Genomic DNA, 21,837 nt, shown 5'->3' with positions numbered 1-21,837 from the left:
TCTAGCACAGGCCACATGTGTACTTCTCTTCCATGTGCCCCCAGCTGTAAGTGAATTACACCACTGTTGAGACCTGGAGACTTCCAGACAGATGAAAAGAGGTAGAGGGTTGGAAATGGTATGGACCCTGCACAGCTAATACCTGTCCTGGAATTAAAGGGAATTTAGGGACTGAAACTGTGCTGGGCATTAGTTGCTCATGCCTCCTGGTGTGAGGGAAAGTATCTTTACTCATGCAATGCTTTCATGCTGAGATTTGAGCACATATATACTGCTGAAAAGATAAGTATCTTTATAAGTGAGTGGCTGAAGACATAAGAGAGGCATCTCTCCATGGTATGAGACTGCTCAGTTTAGGGGGCGATGCAGCCCAGTGTACAAGGCAGTGTACAGGCTAGAGTGCTGCCCAAGCCGAGAGTTCAGTCTCATTATTTCCAATCCCAGTCAACAGGCTGAGACCAAGAAGAGTCAAAAAGGCATCCTTCATTAGCCACTCTACGTGTGCACGCTCTGTCTCTGTCCATCGTCCCCATCGCCTCCCATCCCATGTGGCACACCATACCCCTGCAGAAGGCTCTGTGTGATTCTCACGGCGGAAGGACAAGAGGGCTGGCATTCTGGGCTGGCCCTGGGCACTCAGCAGTGCGTGCTTTTTCTTTGGGGAAAGGCAGGACAACCAGCTTCTCCTCCATAGGCTCCAGGAAGAGGAAGGAAAGATCCAGGGTTTCTCCCTGGGGATTCGTGGTTAGGTCCAGATGCACCGGAAAGGCCTCCTGAGGGCCCTTTTCCTGGGAATTTTTATCATCCAAGTCAGGAAGATATTGGACAGATCCTCTTGGCCCCGCTTTGGAGGGGGACTCTGTGGGGGGTGTGTTTTTCTGCTGGAGTTCTCCCATCTTGGGAAGGTTTGTAGGTTTCTGGTTAACAGCAGAGCTTTCACTTCCAGTGGCTGGAGCCTGGAATGAGAACATTTTTGAATGCAGAGTTCCACAGGGAAAGTCCTCCCATGTCTAGTACCAGCCTAAGCTGATCTGTGCCTTTCTGTTGGAACATTTCAAAGGGAGACTAGGTAGAGGGATGGGCCTCCTGGTGAAAGGGTTAAAAAACAAAACAGATAAGGGCCAGGGGGAACCAAAACCTGTAGAAGCTTGTCTGTGACACTGCGAGTCTCACAATTTCAGAGCTGAATAATGGCCCAGAGAGGTTCAATGACTCACTCGAAGTCTCCAGCAAGCTATCTTTCTGTTCCCAGTAGTGGAAGCAGCAGGTGCCTTTCCTTGCTTGTTTATTGTGCACCAGGCCTTGTACAGCACCCTTCATTCAGGTCCTTTCACTTGCTTCTCACAGGGATCTGAATGATGCAGTGTTGCAATCCCATTTTATAAATGAGGCAACCAAAACTCAAACAGGTAAGTATGTGCCTGTTACACAGCTCACAAGTACCAGAGCAAAACTGGATCCCAAGTGTCCTGTTTCAACTGCCTCAAATATACCAGGCACAAATATACCTCAAATATAAACTACCTCTCAAATATACCAGGCTACCTTATAATAAGTGCACAATAAACACTTCTGGAAAGGGATTGAATATTTTCATGGAAATAACTTCTCCCTGTGGCTTGAGGTAAGGTTTCTTTGGGACACTGGATTTAATGTCTCAGAGGGTTAAATCACATCCAAGCCAGCAGTTCCCTGTTTCTGAATTTGTCTTGCTTATTCTGCAGGACCACATTGTGACTGAAACAAGGCATAACAGGTCTTTGACTAGCTATCCTGTGGGTGTGGCCTCAGCGTAGCCTGCGGAAAGTGGTCAGCAAGGTGGCTGGGAAAATCAGAGGAGGGGGTAAGGTAGTGGCAGGTAACTATCGATAATATGCTCTTCTTCACAGAAAGACAGGCAATTAGATTGAAAAATACCTGTGATTCAAAAAAGTCACAAGTCACAGAGACAAACTTTTCCCAGTGTGTTCGAGTCAGACAACCTTTGCAAAGACCAACAGGCTAAAAGACAGAGAAAATACAATGTTATGTGAGTATTACCAGTGATCACAGATGGAAATCAACTAGCTTTCTACTTGTATAGATACACAGCCAATCAACATTTTTATGCTTCTACTATGTAACAGGTAGACTCTGAGTCAATTCTTTCTAGATCACCCCTACCAAGAAATCATCCAAATTAGGCTAAATTACCTCCAATAATGAGAAACTGAGTATTTCTTGAGGAATGAAACTCTGTTTATTAAAAAAAATTCTTTGTGTTGAGTGGAAAGTTATGTCTATACAACTTCTACCTCTTGGCCTTAGTTCTACCCTTGGGTCAATTAGAAAATGTGTTTTCATCTTTTATGTAGCAGCTCTTTAAGTATGTTCCACCTGAGATTTCTCTTCTCAGATAAAACCACTCTCAGCTCCTTAAATTTCTCTTTACTTAAAAGTGAAGTAGCTTTGTTTCCTTATTACAAATGTAATAGTTAGAATATAGATAAACAAAAGAAAATAAAGACCTGTAAATTGCATGAAATATATTTGTTACCTGCAGTGATTTGATTTCTTTTCTTCCAGTCTTTTTTTCCTATGCATATACATTTTTCTTCTACAAAATAGAGTCATATTATATATATATCACTTTATAACTCTATTTTGTCACTTAACAATATATTGTAAAAATCCTCTTATGGCACTGAATGGTCTTCTAGGGTTTTTAAAATAATGGCTACCTAGTATTCCTCTATGATGTTTAACAAGCTCTCTTTTGTTGGACAGCTAGATTGAATCTAATTTTTCTGTTGTTTAAACATTGAAGCTATATATTTTCATGTATTCCTAGTTACTTCCTTAGGATAAATTCCTAGAAGAGGAATTTTAGAGTCTATACCGTATGTACATTTTCAAGCATAAACAGAATGTTACAATAAAATGTTGCCTCAATTTCTAAAAAAGAGCTCTTAAGTATATCCACATAAAATTTACTAAATTTGTCTAAAAATAAACTAAAAATAGAACTACCATTTGATCCAGCAATCCCACAACTGGCTATCTACCCCCCACCCCCGCCAAAAAAGAAACTACTATAAGAAAAAGACAACTGCACTTGTATGTTTATCACAGCACTATTCATAATAGCAAATATGTGAAGCCGATGTTGTGTCCATCAATGGGTGATTAGATTAAACTGTGTGCACACACACACACCATGGAATACCACTCAGCTATAAAAAAGAATGGTATCATGTCCCTTGCATCAACATGGATGGAACTGGAGGCCATTATCCTAAGTGAAATGACTTAGAAACAGAAAGCCAAAAACCACATGTTCTCACTTAAAAGTGGAAGCTAAAGAAAGGGTATACATGGACACAAAGTGGAGTAACAGACACTGAAGACTCCAAAAGTTGGGAGGGTGGTGAGGGATGAAATACCAACCTGAGCTGGGCGCGGTGGCTCACGCCTGTAATCCCAGCACTTTGGGAGGCTGAGGCAGGCAGATCACTTGAGGTCAGGAGTTCGAGACCAGCCTGGTCAACATGGTGAAAACTGTCTCTACTAAAAATACAAAAATTAGCCAGGCTAGGTGGCAGGTGCCTGTAGTCCCAGCTACTTGGGAGGCTGAGGTAGGAGAATCGCTTGAATCCAGGAGGTGGACGTTTGCAGTAAGCTGAGATTGCACCACTGCACTCCAGCCTGGATGACAGAGTAAGATTCTGTCTCAAAAAAAGAAAAAAAAAACCACCCTGAATACAATGTACATTATTTGGATGATGGATACATTAAAAGCCCAGATTTCACCGCTATGCAATATATTCATGTAAGAAAACTGCACTTGTATCCCTAAATCTACAAAAAGAAAAAAAATGTCTAAACAGATTGCCTAAATATTACTCTGTCACTCAGCTCCAGAGCATATGAAAAAAAGACTAGAAATTCCTTAAAGTGGGAAAATCCATTAAAGTATGAAGTGTCTGGGGAAAGGTGCTTCAGCCTTTTCCTTCTGTTCATCACCAAGTCACAAAGAGGAAGGGCTCTCAGAGAACCTTCTGGAGAAACTGCAGGTACTTGCACCAAGGAGACCTGGCCACTCCACCCTAGCTAGGATTTGCTGAGCTACCAAAGTTCATAGGCCTACCTGGTGCTGACACTAGAGTGGATCACAAAGGGAGTTTATAAGTGTGCTGAATATGTGAGCCCTAGAGGCTGGGAACACATGTGGCATCCAGATTTAAAAGGGAGAAGTAAAAAGCTATCTCTTTTCGGGTAACATGATCATATAGAAAATCCTAAGAAATCCACTAGCAAACTATTAGAACTAATAAATGAGTTCAAGGTTATAGGACATCAGATCAATATAAAAAATCAATTGTCTTTCTACACACTTTCAATGAACAATCCAAAAATGAAATTAAGAAGACAGTTTCATTACATTAGCATCAAAGAGAACAAAATATTCGAAGAGTAAATTGACCAAAATAAATGAAAGGTTTGTACACTGAAAACTATAAAACTTCGTTGAAAGAAATTAAATGAATTCTAAACAAATGGGAAGATACCACATATTCATGGATTTGAAAACTTAATATTGTTAAGATGAGAGTAATTTTGACGTTGATGTACAGATTCAATGCAATCAAATGTATCAAATTTCCAACTGCCTTTTTAAAAATAGAAATTGACAAACTGGTCCTAAAGTCAGTATGAAAATTCAAGGCATCCAGGATACCCAAAGCAATCTTGAACAAGAAGAACAAAATAGGAGGACTTAAATGTTCCAATCTCAAAACTTACTACAAAGCTATATAGTATTCAAGACAGTGTTATACTGGTATAAGCTTAGAAGTGTAGATCAATGGAATAAAATTGAGATTAAAGAAATAAACTCTTACATTTACAGTCAATTGATCTCCAAGAAGTATGCCAAGACAACTACATGGGGGAAAGAATAGACTTTTTAACAAATAGTGCTGGAAAAATTGGATGTTCACATGCAAAAGAATGAAGTTGAACTCCCTGCCTCACACCATGTACAAAAACTCAAAATGTGTCATAGGCCTACATATAGGGGCTTATTTCTTTACTTTCAATTTTATTCCATTGATCTACATATTATTCTTTTTTTTTTTTTGAGATGGAGTCTCGCTCTGTTGCCCAGGCTGGAGTGCAGTGGCGCGATCTCGGCTCCCTGCAAGCTCCGCCTCCTGGGTTCACGCCATTCGCCTGCCTCAGCCTCTCCGAGTAGCTGAGACTACAGGCACCCGCCACCACGCCTGGCTAATTTTTTTTTTTGTATTTTTAGTAGAGACGGGGTTTCACCGTGGTCTCGATCTCCTGACCTCGTGCTCCGCCCGCCTTGGCCTCCCAAAGTGCTGGGATTACAAGCATGAGCCACCGCGCCCGGCCGATCTACATATCATTCTTATACCACCAAGACACTGTCTTAAATACTGTAGCTTTGTAGTAAGTTTTGAGTTTGGGAAGTATGTCTTCCTATTTTTTTTGTTGTTGTTCAAAATTATTTTGGCATTCTGGATTCCTTGCATTTTTACAGATGTAAATCTTGGTGATTATGGATTAGGGAATGGTTTCTTAGATATACATTAAAAGCACATTCAAAATAAGAAAAAATATATATAAATAGAACTTCATCAAAATTTAAAACTTCTGTATTTCAAAGAACATTGTCAAGAAAATGAATAGACAACCCAGAGAATGAGAGAAAAATACTTAAAAATATATATCTGATAAGGACATTGTATCCTATGTAAAGACTCTTATTATTCAACAATGAAAAGATAAACAACTGGATTTTAGGTGGGCAAATGATTTGTGTAGACATTTTTCCAAAGAAAACCTACTAATGGATAATAAACACATTTAAAGATGCTCAACATCATTAGTTATTAGGAAAATGCAAATAAAAATCATGATGAGATACCAATTCATGCCCAGTAGGATGGCTATAACCAAAAGAAAGATCATAATAGGTATTGGCAAAGATGTGGAGAAATTGAAACCCTCATACATTGCTGATGGGATTGCAAAACTGATGCATTCACAGTGGAAAACAGTATAGCAGTGAAAGGGGTAAACATGGAGCGTTTTTCATTGTTGTTGTTTTTCATATGACAAAAACTCCACTCTGAGGTATATGCTCAAGAGAAATGGAAACACATATGTACATAAAAACTTGTACACTTGTTCATAGCAGGAACAACTCAAATGTCTATCAACTGATAGATGGATAAACAATAAACAATATCTATGCAATAAAATATTATTTGCTAAGGAAGAGGTAAAACTGCATCTATTTATAGATGGAGAAGCTTTGAGAACACTATGCTAAGTGAAAGAAGCCAGACACAAAAGACCATATGCTGTATGATTCCATTTATATGAAATGTCCAGAATAGGCAAAGCCATAGAAACAGAAAGTAGGTAAGTGGTTTCCAGGGACTTGGTAAGGTGGCAATGGGGAATGACTGTTAGTGGGCATGAGGTTTCTTTTGAGGCTGATGAAAATATCCTAAAATAAGAAAGTGGTGATGGTGGCACAACTCTGTGAACATATTAAAAATTACTGAACTGTATACCTTAAACGGATGAATTTTACAATGTATGAATTATTTCTTTTTTTTTTTAATTATTTTTTCTTTTTTTTTAATTATACTTTAGGGTTTTAGGGTACATGTGCACAATGTGCAGGTTTGTTACATATGTATCCATGTGCCATGTTGATTTCCTGCACCCATTAACTCGTCATTTAGCATTAGGTGTATCTCCTAATGCTGTCCCTCCCCCCTCCCCCCACCCCACAACAGTCCCCGGAGTGTGATGTTCCCCTTCCTGTGTCCATGAGTTCTCATTGTTCAATTCCCACCTATGAGGGAGAACATGCGGTGTTTGGTTTTTTGTCCTTGCGATAGTTTACTGAGAATGATGTTTTCCAGTTTCATCCATGTCCCTACAAAGGACACGAACTCATCATTTTTTATGGCTGCATAGTATTCCATGGTGTATATGTGCCACATTTTCTTAATCCAGTCTATCGTTGTTGGACATTTGGGTTGGTTCCAACTCTTTGCTATTGTGAATAGTGCCACAATAAACATACGTGTGCATGTGTCTTTATAGCAGCATGATTTATAGTCCTTTGGGTATATACCCAGTAATGGGATGGCTGGGTCAAATGGTATTTCTAGTTCGAGATCCCTGAGGAATCGCCACACTGACTTCCACAATGGTTGAACTAGTTTACAGTCCCACCAACAGTGTAAAAGTGTTCCTATTTCTCCACATCCTCTCCAGCACCTGTTGTTTCCTGATTTTTTAACGATGGCCATTCTAACTGGTGTGAGATGGTATCTCACTGTGGTTTTGATTTGCATTTCTCTGATGGCCAGTGATGATGAGCATTTCTTATGTGTTTTCTGGCTGCATAAATGTCTTCTTTTGAGAAGTGTTTGTTCATGTCCTCTGCCCACTTTTTGATGGGGTTGTTTGTTTTTTTCTTGTAAATTTGTTTGAGTTCATTGTAGATTCTGGATATTAGCCCTTTGTCAGATGAGTAGGTTGCAAAAATTTTCTCCCATTCTGTAGGTTGCCTGTTCATTCTGATGATAGTTTCTTTTGCTGTGCAGAAGCTCTTTAGTTTAATGAGATCCCATTTGTCGATTTTGGCTTTTGTTGCCATTGCTTTTGGTGTTTTGACATGAAGTCCTTGCCCACGCCTATGTCCTGAATGGTATTGCCTAGGTTTTCTTGTAGGATTTTAATGGTTTTAGGTCTAACATATAAGTCTTTAATCCATCTTGAATTAATTTTTGTATAAGGTGTAAGGAAGGGATCCAGTTTCAGCTTTCTACATATGGCTAGCCAGTTTTCCCAGCACCATTTATTAAATAGGGAATCCTTTCCCCATTTCTTGTTTTTGTCAGGTTTGTCAAAGATCAGATAGTTGTAGCTATGCGGCATCATTTCTGAGGGCTCTGTTCTGTTCCATTGATCTATGTCTCTGTTGTGGTACCAGTACCATGCTGTTTTGGTTACTGTAGCCTTGTAGTATAGTTTAAAGTCAGGTAGCGTGATGCCTCCAGCTTTGTTCTTTTGGCTTAGGATTGACTTGGCGATGCGGGCTCTTTTTTGGTTCCATATGAACTTTAAAGTAGTTTTTTCCAATTCTGTGAAGAAAGTCATTGGTAGCTTGATGGGGATGGCATTGAATCTATAAATTACCTTGGGCAGTATGGCCATTTTCACGATATTGATTCTTCCAACCCATGAGCATGGAATGTTCTTCCATTTGTTTGTATCCTCTTTTATTTCATTGAGCAGTGGTTTGTAGTTCTCCTTGAAGAGGTCCTTCACATCCCTTGTAAGTTGGATTCCTAGGTATTTTATTCTCTTTGAAGCAATGTGAATGGGAGTTCACTCATGATTTGGCTCTCTGTTTGTCTGTTATTGGTGTACAAGAATGCTTGTGATTTTTGTACATTAATTTTGTATCCTGAGACTTCGCTGAAATTGCTAATCAGCTTAAGGAGATTTTGGGCTGAGATGATGGGGTTTTCTAGATATACAATCATGTCATCTGCAAACAGGGACAATTTGACTTCCTCTTTTCCTAATTGAATACCTTTTATTTCCTTCTCCTGCCTGATTGCTCTGGCCAGAACTTCCAGCACTATGTTGAATAGGAGGGTGAGAGAGGGCATCCCTGTCTTGTGCCAGTTTTCAGAGGGAATGCTTCCAGTTTTTGCCCATTCAGTATGATATTGGCTGTGGGTTTGTCGTAGATAGCTCTTATTATTTTGAGATACGTCCCATCAATACCTAATTTATTGAGAGTTTTTAGCATGAAGGGTTGTTGAATTTTGTCAAAGGCCTTTTCTGCATCTATTGAGATAATCATGTGGTTTTTGTCTTTGGTTCTGTTTATATGTGGATTACATTTATTGATTTGCGTATGTTGAACCAGCCTTGCATCCCAGGGATGAAGCCCACTTGATCATGGTGGATAAGCTTTTTGATGTGCTGCTGGATTCGGTTTGCCAGTATTTTATTGAGGATTTTTGCATCAATGTTCTTCAAGGATATTGGTCTGAAATTCTCTTTTTTGGTTATGTCTCTGCCAGGTTTTGGTATCAGGACGATGCTGGCTTCATAAAATGTGTTAGGGAGGATTCCCTCTTTTTCTATCGATTGGAATAGTTTCAGAAGGAATGGTACCAGTTCCTCCTTGTACCTCTGGTAGAATTCAGCTGTGAATCCATCAGGTCCTGGACTCTTTTTGGTTGGTAAGCTATTGACTATTGCCACAATTTCAGAACCTGTTATTGGTCTATTCAGAGATTCAACTTCTTCCTGGTTTAGTCTTGGGAGGGTGTATTTGTCGAGGAATTTATCCATTTCTTCTAGATTTTCTAGTTTATTTGCGTAGAGGTGTTTGTAGTATTCTCTGATGGTAGATTGTATTTCTGTGGGATCGGTGGTGATATCCCCTTTTTCGTTTTTTATTGCATCTATTTGATTCTTCTCTCTTTTCTTCTTTATTAGTCTTGCTAGTGGTCCATCAATTTTGTTGATCTTTTCAAAAAACCAGCTCCTGGATTCATTAATTTTTTGAAGGGTTTTTTGTGTCTCTATTTACTTCAGTTCTGCTCTGATTTTAGTTATTTCTAGCCTTCTGCTAGCTTTTGAATGTGTTTGCTCTTGCTTTTCTAGTTCTTTTAATTGTGATGTTAGGGAGTCAATTTTGGATCTTTCCTGCTTTCTCTTGTGGGCATTTAGTGCTATAAATTTCCCTCTACACACTGCTTTGAATGTGTCCCAGAGATTCTGGTATGTTGTGTCTTTGTTCTCCTTGGTTTCAAAGAACATCTTTATTTCTGCCTTCATTTCATTATGTACCCAATAGTCATTCAGGAGCAGGTTGTTCAGTTTCCATGTAGTAGAGCAGTTTTGAGTGAGTTTCTTAATCCTGAGTTCTAGTTTGATTGCACTGTGGTCTGAGAGACAGTTTGTTATAATTTCTGTTCTTTTACATTTGCTGAGGAGAGCTTTACTTCCAACTATGTGGTCAATTTTGGAATAGGTGTGGTGTGGTGCTGAAAAAAATGTATATTCTGTTGACTTGGGGTGGAGAGTTCTGTAGATGTCTATTAGGTCCACTTTATGTAGAGCTGAGTTCAATTCCTGGATATCCTTGTTAACTTTCTGTCTCGTTGATCTGTCTAATGCTGACAGTGGGGTGTTAAAATCTCCCATTATTATTGTGTGGGAGTTTAAGTCCCTTTGTAGGTCACTCAGGACTTGCTTTATGAATCTGGGTGCTCCTGTGTTGGGTGCATATATATTTAGGATAGTTAGCTCTTCTTGTTGAATTGATCCCTTTACCATTATGTAATGGCCTTCTTTGTCTCTTTTGATCTTTGTTGGTTTAAAGTCTATTTTATCAGAGACTAGGATTGCAACCCCTGCCTTTTTTTGTTTTCCAGTTGCTTGATAGATCTTCCTCCATCCCTTTATTTTGAGTCTATGTGTGTCTCTGCACGTGAGATGGGTTTCCTGAATACAGCACACTGATGGGTCCTGACTCCTTATCCAGTTTGCCAGTCTGTGTCTTTTGATTGGAGCATTTAGCCCATTTACATTAACGTTAATATTGTTATGTGTGAATCTGATCCTGTCATTATGATGTTAGTTGGTTATTTTGCTCGTTAGTTGCTATAGTTTCTTCCTAGTCTCGATGGTCTTTACAATTTGGCATGTTTTTGCAGTGGCTGGTACCGGTTGTTCCTTTCCATGTTTAGTGCTTCCTTCAGGAGCTCTTTTAGGGCAGGCCTGGTGGTGACAAAATCACTCAGCGTTTGCTTGTCTGTAAAGTGTTTTATTTCTCCTTCACTTATGAAGCTTAGTTTGGCGGGATAGGAGATTCTGGGTTGAAAATTATTTTCTTTAAGAATGTTGAATATCGGCCCCCACTCTCTTCTGGCTTGTAGAGTTTCTGCTGAGAGATCAGCTGTTAGTCTGATGGGCTTCCCTTTGTGGGTAACCCAACCTTTCTCTCTGGCTGCCCTTAACATTTTTTCTTTCATTTCAACTTTGGTGAATCTGACAATAACGTGTCTTGGAGTTGCCCTTCTCGAGGAGTATCTTTGTGGCGTTCTCTGTATTTCCTGAATCTGAATGCTGGCCTGCCTTGCTAGATTGGGGAAGTTCTCCTGGATAATATCTTGCAGAGTGTTTTCCAACTTGGTTCCATTCTCCCCATCATTTTCAGGTACACCAATCAGAGGTAGGTTTGGTCTTTTCACATAGTCCCAAATTTCTTGGAGGCTTTGTTCATTTCTTTTTATCCTTTTTTCTCTAAACTTCCCTTCTCTCTTCATTTCATTCATTTCATCTTCCATCAGCGATACCCTTTCTTCCAGTTGATCGCATCTGCTACTGAGGCTTCTGCAATCTTCGCGTAGTTCTCGAAATTTGGCTTTCAGCTCCATCAGCTCCTTGAAGCCCTTCTCTCCATTGGTTATTCTAGTTATCCATTCTTCTAATTTTTTTTCAAAGTTTTTAACTTCTTTGCTGTTGTTTTGAATTTCCTCTCGTAGCTCAGAGTAGTTTGATCTTCTGAAGCCTTCTTCTCTCAACTCATCAAAGTCATCCTCCATCCAGCTTTGTTCCGTTGCTGGTGAGGAACTGCGTTCCTTTGGAGGAGGAGAGGTGCTCTGTTTTTTAGAGTTTCCAGTTTTTTTGGTCTGTTTTTTCCCCATCTTTGTGGTTTTATCTACTTTTTGTCTTTGATGATGGTGATGTACAGATGGGTTTTTGGTGTGGATGTCCTTTCTGTTTGTTAGTTTTCCTTCTACCAGACAGGACCCTCAGCTGCAGGTCTGTTGGAGTTTATTAGAGGTGCACTTCAGACCCTTTTTGGCTGGGTGTCAGCAGCGGTGGCTGCAGAACAGCGGATTTTCGTGAGACCACAAATTCAGCTGTCTGATAGTTCCTCTGAAAGTTTTGTCTCAGAGAAGTACCGGGTTGAATGAGGTGTCAGTCTGTCCCTGCTGGGGGGGTGCCTCCCAGTTAGGCTGCTCAGGGGTGAGGGACCCACTTTAGGAGGCAGTCTGACCGTTCTCAGATCTCCAGCTGCGTGCTGGGAGAACCACTACTCTCTTCAAAGCTGTCAGTCAGACAGGGACATTTAAGTCTGTGGAAGTTCTTGCAGAGTTTTGGTTTGTCTGTGCCCTGCCCCCAGAGGTGGAGCCTACAGAGGCAGGCAGGCCTCCTTGAGCTGTAGTGGGCTCCACCCAGTTCGAGCTTCCTGGCTGCTTTGTTTACCTAAGCAAGCCTGGGCAATGGCGGGCGCCCCTCCCCCAGCCTCGCTGCCGCCTCGCAGCTTGATCTCAGACTGCTGTGCTAGCAATTAGCGAGACTCCGTGGGCATAGGACCCTCCGAGCCAGGTGCGGGACACAATCTCCTAGTGTGCCGTTTTCCAGGCCCGTTGGAAAAGCGCAGTATTAGGATGGGACTGACCCGATATTCCAGGTGCCGTCTGCTTCCCCTTTCTTTGACTAGGAAAGGGAACTCCCAGACCCCTTGCGCTTCCCAAGTGAGTCAATGCCTCGCCCTGCTTCGGCTCGCGCACAGTGCGCTTCACCGACTGTCCTGCACCCACTGTTAGGCACTCCCTACTGAGATGAAACCGGTACCTCAAGCAGAAATGCAGAAATCACCCGTCTTCTGTGTCGCTGGGGCTGGGAGCTGGAGACCGGAGCTGTTCCTATTCGGCCATCTTGGCTCCACCCTCGAATTATTTCTTAATAAAGCTGTTACCGTAAGTAAATGAGAGGAAAAGTATTTTGGTGCATTTTGCCCAGTTGCACTCCAACACATCGTGCCAAGTTAAATTCCCACCAGGTGTGTTTCAGATGGCTTCAAGGCATACTTTCCTTCTTGGATGCCTCTTTGAATGAAGGCCTATTTGACTTTGTCCTTAAAGAGTGGTCCAAGGAATGGAACACCATGCTGTATTACAAACGCAACTGGACTGTGTTAGACCAAAGCAGGGCCATTACCCATCACTGAGATGTCTATATTTTATAGCTCTATATAATCACTTTTGCATCTACTGATGAAAATTGCACTTACAATTGAATGCAGTCTGGATCTGTCTAATCTCTAACTAGTCAGATGCTCCTTGAGGGGAAGAAAAGCATCTCATGCCTTATGACACCTCATATGTAATTTATGCTCCACAAACACTTAGAGATGATCTGTGAATACTCAAATTATGAAGACATTCAGGAAAACTCACCACAGAGTCGGAGGACTGAAGTGAACAGCTGCTGGCCTGGGATTTGGTACACGGTGATTCTTTAATTAAGTATTCCACAAAGTAAGAAGGGCCAACCACCCACTGTTATGAGACACGAGTTGAGACATAAAAATCAAACATTTCTGCCTGGGGAAAAGACCCAGGTTTGGCAGCATTATATCTACAGAAACAATATGTCACCAGAGGCATTGTCAAGGCACATATCTGTTGTTCCGCAAATCCCCACACTGATCAAACTATGTACCATGATTTAGTTATTAAGAAAACAATCTCACACCTTTCTTCCCTTCTTTAAGATTTGAATGGGCCCTAAACACCTTCTTTTGATTTGTTTATTTTTCCTTATGTAGAATTGACTTTTAGATTTTTCTGCTTATGAAAGAAATATCAGGCCAGGTACAGTGGTTCATGCCTGTAATCCCGGCACTTTGGGAGGCCGAGACGGGTGGATTGTTTTGAGTTCAGGAGTTCGAGACCAGCCTGTGCAACACAGTGAGACCCAGTCTCTACAAAATATAAAAAATTAGCCAGGTGTGGTGGTATGCACCTGGAGTCTCAGCTACTTGAGAGGCTGAGGTAGGAGGACTGCTTGAGTTCACACTGGGTGACAGAGTGTCTCTGTCTCAAAAAATAGAAAGAAAGAGAGAGAGAAAGAGAGAAAGAAAGAAAGGAGTGTCTCTGTCTCAAAAATAAAAAGAGAGAGAGAAAGAAAGGAGTGTCTCTGTCTCAAAAAATAAAAGGAAAGAAAGAAATAGAAAGAAGGAAAGAAATCAACATAATCTGAATACAAATGAGCCTTCATTTTCCCTAATCCATACAATTCAACACCCACTCTAGGCCTTAAAATAGAGTAAAAGTTATGTTGTAAAATGGTCCATGATCAGTCACATTTGAGAATACAGCAGTAAGTGGTGAACCTATGGACAATCCCCCAAGGAGACTAAGAGTTCATTTTTCTTCTTGCCTTAAGGTTAGGGAAGCAAAATCAAGCCACCTGCCTCTTGTAGAAATGCCATGGAATCACTTAGAAACTGAAACATGATAGAATGGGCATCAGGTCTATCAAAGAGGGGAAAGTAGAGAAAGGTATTTTGGTTCTAATCAAAATGAGTGCCTTGACATTCTCCTCCCAGCTTAGGAACCTACAGCAACAGTTATGAGACACACTGTGTAACTGGCTTGAGCAGTTTAGCCTTACCTGGCTAGAAGCCCTGGTGACTTTGAAGAGAGAATACTGCTTGGATGTGTTCTCATTGTTGTATTTCGCAAGAGACTCGGTGGCAGCCTCCAGCACTTGGTGATTGGAAGAGTCAGTGGGTGTGGAGCTTGGGCAGTCAGGGCACATCATGTAAATCTTTTCTTTTGAAACTGTTGATGCCAATAACATAAGTTTTTAAATATTATTAATTTTCAATAAATCATATGACTGTAAATAGGCAAGGATGGGGCGAGGAAGACACTTTCTGGAATAGAAGTTAGCTGTCAGCAGTGTTTTCTGTAATGCCCATGTATTACTTTCACAATTAAAAAAGAGACCAAAGCAAAGCAAAGTTTTTACCTCACACACATTTACTCTGAGAATTTTGTTCAAAGACATGTAATATAGTATATTAAAATAGGACCTTTTCCTCCAACTAGTTCACTATCTTTTCTCATTATTGACTCTATAAAGTAGACTGTCTTCAGAGGTTGGGATTTTATTACTGCAATATCTTATTTATCTTTCAGTTCCTAACACCGAACATCATATTTGATACATAGGAAGTGCTTAGTAAATGCTTGTAGAATGAATGGATAAGTGAATGGCATAGTAGAAGGCGGAAGTGCACCCTGTTTGGTTAGAAATACAAGTGAGATCTGTCAAAGGATACAAAATTACAGCTAGATAGGGGGATAAATTCTAGTGTTCTAGACCACTGTAGGATGACTATAGTTAACAATAAGATAAAATTTCAAATAGCTAGAAGAAGGATATTGAATGTTCCCAACACAAGGAAGTGATAAAGGTTTGAGATGATGGATATACTAATAACTTAATCCGATCACAATACAGTATATATATGGAAATATCACTATATATGCCATAAATAGGTACAACTTATTTATCAATAAAAAATAGACTAAATATTTTTTAAGAAGAAAAATGCAAGTGAGCCAGAAAACAAAAAGGGTCAAGTCACTGTGTGACTGGGTAGAATGATCACATTAAGTACAGCCAGATTTCTGTTTGGGAGGAGCTGAGGGCGGTAAGCCTAGTGTGAAAGTCAGGGTACAGAATTTATCTTGAAGCTGCTTTTGCAGAGCAAACACATTGTTTTTAGAAATTCTGTGTTTATCTGCATGCACTTGGGGACTGGTGGAGATAATGGAGGACTTCCAGCCACAGCTTGTCACTCCTGAATCATCACCACCTGTCACTTCCTGACCTTCCGTAGCTCTGATACCTATGACTTCCATTTAAGTCCTGAGACTGTTTGCTACTTGCTGTTTTGTGAATCTTGCCTTCACAACCAGGAACCTTAAACTGTGCCTAACAAAATGTTTGCTCGTTTGCCTTGTTATCCAAAGCAACCAGCAGCATTCTTATCTCCTGGAGCTTATTAGAGATGTAGGATCTCAGGCCCTGACCAAGACCTATGGAATCAGAATCTACACTTGCACAGGATCCACCAGGGGGCGACACACATGTAGTTGATCGACAGGGGACCAAATTCTGTTTTCCCGCACTGTGGATGCTCTCTTTCCAAAGACTTTCCCTTGAGAAAAGGAAGGTCCCAAATGAATGCATGTGCATATTTCAAGTGTCATTAAGTTTCAGCCTCATTTCTAGTCCAATTATTTACTTAACAGCATTATTGACACCTTCTACTTGGTGGGAACTGAGGAAGGGTGCAGCAGGAGGAAGAAAGGAGAAACTATTCTACATGATATAAGATATGCGATCCTCAAATCAAGGCAGTGCATTATGTGTTCCCTGAGTAGTCTAGACAAAGTTTTATAGGAATGCAGATTACAAAAGCACCATTCCTTTCTAGAATAGAGAACACTGTGGAAGAAGTGGTGGTGGTCCTTAAAGAAGAGGTGTGTTCCAAGGTCAGAGGTCATCAGGGGAGGGCATGATCAGCAGAGGGAGAGGTACAAGCAAGACGCAGAGACTGGAAAGTGCAGTGCATGTTCAGAAAACAGTGTGGCATCCAGTAGAATGGAGTGAAGAGTTGGTGTAGTCTGGGAAATAATGGCAGCAATAGCAAGAAAGGAAGCCTGAGGGAACAGTCATAGAAATTATACCATTTATGTCAGACTGAAAATGTAAGATCTGATGCAGCATATAAATGTAGAGGTAATTTAGTAAGATTAATTGTGGGAAGAGGAGCAGTATAGGATGAATTTCAGTAAGGAGGTAAGTACTGGAAATATTAAGAAACTGGCATGAAGAATAAGCAGAAAATAAAAATGAGAGATACCCTATACATTCTTGGCAAAGCCCTGGTTAAGTACTCTTTTCCATCCTTTATTAAAACTAACAAAATCATAGTGATTTCTTACCTGGGCGAAGAGTACAGTTATAAGCAGCTAAATAGAGAACTCTACTTGGGTTGTTCATATAAAATATTGCTTTGCATTGACCATAAACCTGAAACCAACAAATACATTTTATGACATAGCGAATGCAACTATGAGCTTTTAAAATACCTCCAAAATTAAAGTCAGACATTTTAAAGTAATTAGAAACTTAAGATCAAATTCTGTGGTTTTGGCTGGGAGGAACTGCAGTTGATGATCAAACTGTTTAACCTTTTCCTAGGACACAGCTAGAATATGTTTCCCAGCCTCCCCAACAGATGTGACTGTGTATAATGGAGTTCTAACCACAGGAAGGTGAGCAGAAGTGAGGTGTAACCATTTCCAGATCTGGCTCATAAGGGTCTCCCACGTTCTCACTGTACTCTGTGCTCTTTCTCTGTGCACAGCTTGATGCAGATGAGCAGGTAACCATGGAAGTCGTGAGCTGAGGCTGCAGAGTCTAGAGCCAGAGCATGGAATAAACTTGGGTCTCAAATCACCCCTGGAGCAAAGCCCCCATCTAATCAGGAACTTTTACTTTCAACTTTACATGCGTGAGAAATGAAATTCTATCATGTTAGAGTGAGTATACACTTTTTGTGTCTGTGTTTTAGTAGCTAGTGTCACCATAACAAATATAATTCACAATAGGATATTCACTTTTCAAAATCAAGTTGGGTACAGTTTGACCAATTGGCTACATGATTAGGAAAAATATCTTGATCAAATAGTTTTCTTCTAAACACTTATATCACTATTCTGCACTTACATTGTAAAGTTTTATATCAATTAATGAAAATCATCCCAGGATAACTAAGAATGAAATGAAATGGATTATCTATTTTCAAGTCTCTTCTATGATCATCTTTAGAAGATTAATTCTGAGGCCCTTTATTATGCTCTGTGGTTTCAGGAAATCCTTACACGGCACCCCTGAGAGCTTTCATACCGCAAGTCATCCATTTTCCTCCCCTTAAACCTGGCATCGGTGTTTATTAAAACAAAGCAAAATAAAACAAATAGACAAAGCTCTACCTCCATCACTTCTGCAGGCTACATTAACCCCACGTCCAGAATATTCACACCTCAGGTCTTTTTCTCACAATTTAAACACCGGTTCAGAGCCTAACGGAAGGTCTTGGAGGTAAAAACGCAACTTGGGGCAACTTTTTCATTCTGTTCTGCATGACCCCAGTGGGACTTCTCAGAAACCCCTCTCATGAGTTAAACTTTGTTCTGTCTAGAGGATTAGAATAAGCTCATGGGCACCTGCCAGGAGATTATAAAGTGGGCCATTTAAAAGATGGCAGATATTGAGCACCCTTGACCCTGTAGAAAGAGGACACCTACTTGCTTTCCCTAGGGCCCTTACTGGTTTATAAAAACAAGCACTCACCGATTCAGAAAATATCCTCATTCCACAGTCTTGCCATGCCTTCTTACTGAGCACATGGCAGTCAGTCTCTAGCACATCCAGTGTGAGATAGAACAGAGATCCCAGGCCATCCTGTGGGAAGGGGTAGAGAAATGCAACACATTTCACAGGAAGCAAAAACCCAGAAAGACAGCACGAAGAAACCCCTGCTTCATGGGAAAGCCAAAGAATGCTTGTGAAGATGCCCCGTAAACCATTAAATCTGACACAAGTGTCAGAGTAGGATCACTGTTAACACTTGTTTTTACTAACAATAAGTGCATCGTCGCTGACCCTGGCAGAGGAGAACGGAGAGTTCTCGGCAGGGCTTCCAATATGGAAAACACCTGCCAACATGTGTCTCTGGGTTCCCTCACCCTGGCCAGTCTCTCCAGCTTGCCCACATCCCTGCCCCAGAGTGGGGACCATCACTACTTGCCTGTCTGTATTCCTGGGCATCGTTCACTCGGTTGAGTCTCAGCACATAGCCGTCCTTTCTGTCTTTGTTAATGTCCCTCAGGGCAAAGCCTGCAACTGCCAGCACATCTGAGTCATTGCAGCCCCGGGAGAGCAGAGCCAAGGGGTTGAGGGCCAGCTGGGACGGAGACATTGCTCTGCAGCACAGGACTAGGGTGCAGAGTGCCAGGGGAAGGAGCAGACCCATTCTGCGGAGAAAAAGGCCCAGGATGGGTCAGTTTGTGGAGCTGCAGGGACTGGCTGGCTTGTGAGGCTCTTTAAGGCAGACTTGAGCAGTTCTGTTATAATTGGAAGGGCTAACCAAGTTCACCTTGCATTCTGAACTTGGATTTTCCTAAGTCAGTACTTTGGATAGCATTTGCCAATGATTCTAACCTTAGACCCTTGAGCAACCTCATATCCACCTGTACATACAAACGAATTTAAGTTTCCCAACTGTTTCCCAAGAAATCATAACATTTGTTCAAGGCTCTTATGAGTAGATTCTGATTTGCAGGTCCCCTCCTGAATAGGAATATGGAGGACTGTCCCATTCTCCCCCTCTCCCCTAGCACCTTTGCTGTGGAGTCTCCTTGGCCACTCTAATAGTTATCTCACATCCCAGTAGTGCTTGGTGAATTTAGACTTCCTGGCTGACACTGTGTGCAAAGCCCTTGTTAGATCAGGGAGGTGGTTGAACCCCACAGTCATCTGCCAGAAGCACAGTTGAGATTCCTTAAGCACTTTGGCCATCTGGGTGGAAAATGTTCTACTTATCATCATTTAAGTTATTTTTAAACAATGACTTTACTTAAGGGGAAAAAGTCAAAGAGATATAAAAAGTTCTCACATCATATTTCAAGCCTATTCTTCCTTTTATGCATATGTATGGAAGCAAACTCATTAAGAGACTAAAACCCCATACTCTTGCTAAAAGAAAGATACTGAAGGGCAGGTGGGTGGCAACAGATTGGTTGGGACTCTTGCCTTTTTTTTTTTTTTTTTTTTTTTTAGCTTCTATTTGTGGTTCAGAAAGGTTCTACTTATTGGGACCATACAAAAGACAATTATCTTTTAAAAACTTTATATTTCAACAAAAAACACATATCAGCAGTAGTTTGTCATGAGAGAAAAGAGATGACATGGGAAAGAAGCCTCTAGATGAGGTTATCATGAAGGGCATTCTATAAAGCCCTAGTCCATGAGGTGAGTAACCACCCCCTAACTCTCTCCCTACTCCTAGCCCTTCTCTCTCTTCCTGTCCCTGTCCAAGGATTCTGCATTCAAATAAGTTTAGGAACTGCTGAATCCTTCTGTGTGCTTGCTGGTACACAGTGGTGGCTATTGTGTAATCCTGATAGTTACTTGTAACTCAACAAGCACTTACTGAGCAACTCCACAAAAGCCAGGAACTGAGATAAGATTCTGGGGGAATCAAGGGTTAATAAAACTTTTAAGATTAATAAGATACAGTCTATTATAGTTTGAATATGTCCCCAAAGTTCGCATGTTGGAAACTTCACCCCAGTGTAACAGTGTTGAGAGTTGGGGCCCTTAAGAGGTGATTAGTTCATGAGGGCTCCACACTCATGAATGGAATATGCCATTATCTCAGAAGTGAGTTCCTGATAAAAGGATGTGTTTGGTCCCCTTCTCTCTTCCCTTCACCTATGTGATGCCTTCCACCATGTTATGATGTAGCATGAAGGCTCTCACCAGGTACAGCCCCTCGATCTTAGACTTCCCAGCCCCCAAAACCATGAGCCAAAGCAAGTTCTGTTCATTATAAATTCCCTGGTCTCTGATATTCTGTTATAACTACACAAAACTAACCAAGGCACAGCCCTAATTAATTTCTGGAGACAAATAGTTTTTGAGGATTGATTAAAAAACCCAAATCTAAAGATCCCAGCTCCATGGATATGGGCTGTAGGCATTGTTTTCAAATACGAACGATCCTAGGAAAATGGGTACAGAAACCAGACATTCAGATTCTGGGGCACAACAAAGGTTTAGTTTCAGCCAGTGAGGAGACAAACATTCATTGAGCTTGAGCTATATACAGAAAGAGGTTGAGAAGGATGTGGGGCCTGAGGACACAGAACAAAGAGAAGGAGAATGGTCTGGGACCTGAGGAATATATTAGACTTCTATAGATGAAGGCCATGAGTGCAACTAAAATAAAATGCAGGACTCAAACAGATAAAAAGATCCAATAACATGGAACTTGTGCACCACCACTTATGCACCTCGGTTTCAACCCAGTCTCAAACAACCTGAGCTGACTTCCTCCTACGCTGTGGAGTATGGGAGCCCTGGGAGAGGAAGCAGGGGAAGAGTCCAGCCTTTGGCATCAGGCAGTCTTGAGTTTAAATTCCACCTCTTCCACTGCACGGTAAAAGGGCCTGTGACACTGGGTGTGCCACACAGCATTTTGTTTCCTTATTCATAAAACAATGGCACTCCCAGCATATGTATACATGCACAGTTGCACCTGCCTATAGAAAGAGAATAGAGTTCCTCTTTCCCTAGAAGCCCAACCCAGGTACACTTGTGTTTGGTTCCCATCACATATGGGAACAACTTTAGTATCAGCATGGAAGTTAAATTTCAGCACAGGAGTGAAGAACAAGGCTGTGGAGATAGATCAATCTAGGCTTTGTCGAATCCAGTGCTGTCTAATAGAAATACAATGCAAGTTACATATATAATTTTAAAATTTCTGGTATCTGCATTCAAAAAGTAAAAAGAAACAGATGATATTAATTTTAACAATATTTTGCTTAACCTATCAATCCAAAATATTATAATTTCAATATGTGATTAACATAAAAATTATGAAAGGCACAGTTTACATTCTTTGTTTCACAGTATGGCATACCCCAATTTGGACTAGCCACATTTAAGGTGCTCAAGAGTTGCATGTGGGTACCTTATCAGACAACCCAGGTCTAGCTTTTGGGAGCCTCAGGCTCCTCCCGTGTAAAAAGGAAGGTAGCAGGAGTCTCCATCTCCTGAGGTTGCAATACGGACTTATCACAGAGGAAGTAAGCAAAGGTGATTAACACAGCCCTGGTG

General features: G+C 40.9%; 1 protein-coding gene across 3 annotated transcripts; it reads right to left on the bottom strand.

The window, feature by feature from the left end:
* Window positions 1–210: 210 nt before the first annotated feature.
* Window positions 211–19,047, bottom strand: FETUB (fetuin B). Of its 3 annotated transcripts, XM_003256612.3 has the most exons (7): window positions 18,743–19,047; window positions 18,286–18,396; window positions 16,872–16,959; window positions 14,524–14,693; window positions 13,305–13,406; window positions 1,918–2,001; window positions 211–956 (listed from the first exon to the last, which is right to left on the bottom strand). In XM_003256612.3, exons 1-7 carry the CDS (start codon window positions 18,965–18,967, stop codon window positions 588–590), a joined length of 1,149 nt encoding a protein of 382 aa, XP_003256660.2. In that variant the 5' UTR covers window positions 18,968–19,047; the 3' UTR covers window positions 211–587. The 3 variants fall into 3 exon arrangements, with proteins under 3 accessions (XP_003256660.2, XP_004089755.2, XP_012366158.2); XM_004089707.3 differs by lacking the exon at window positions 18,286–18,396 and having other exon boundaries at window positions 270–956; window positions 18,743–18,967; XM_012510704.2 differs by lacking the exons at window positions 16,872–16,959; window positions 18,286–18,396 and having other exon boundaries at window positions 270–956; window positions 18,739–18,967.
* Between the last annotated feature and the right edge of the window lie 2,790 nt (window positions 19,048–21,837).

Source organism: Nomascus leucogenys, chromosome 11 (assembly GCF_006542625.1).
Source record: "Nomascus leucogenys isolate Asia chromosome 11, Asia_NLE_v1, whole genome shotgun sequence".
In the NCBI taxonomy this organism is placed as follows: Eukaryota; Metazoa; Chordata; class Mammalia; order Primates; family Hylobatidae; genus Nomascus; species Nomascus leucogenys.
This window is presented reverse-complemented; position numbering and strand designations above follow the sequence as displayed.

Excerpts from the sequence above, each read along its gene's own strand:
- FETUB (XM_003256612.3), bottom strand. The coding sequence starts at position 18,967 with ATGGGTCTGCTCCTTCCCCTGGCACTCTGCACCCTAGTCCTGTGCTGC. Across the intron at positions 18,397-18,742 it reads ATGCCCAGGAATACAGACAG|GATGGCCTGGGATCTCTGTT; the intron begins GCAAGTAGTGAT and ends CCCTTCCCACAG. Across the intron at positions 2,002-13,304 it reads TTCAGTCCTCCGACTCTGTG|CCTGTTGGTCTTTGCAAAGG; the intron begins GTGAGTTTTCCT and ends TCTGTCTTTTAG.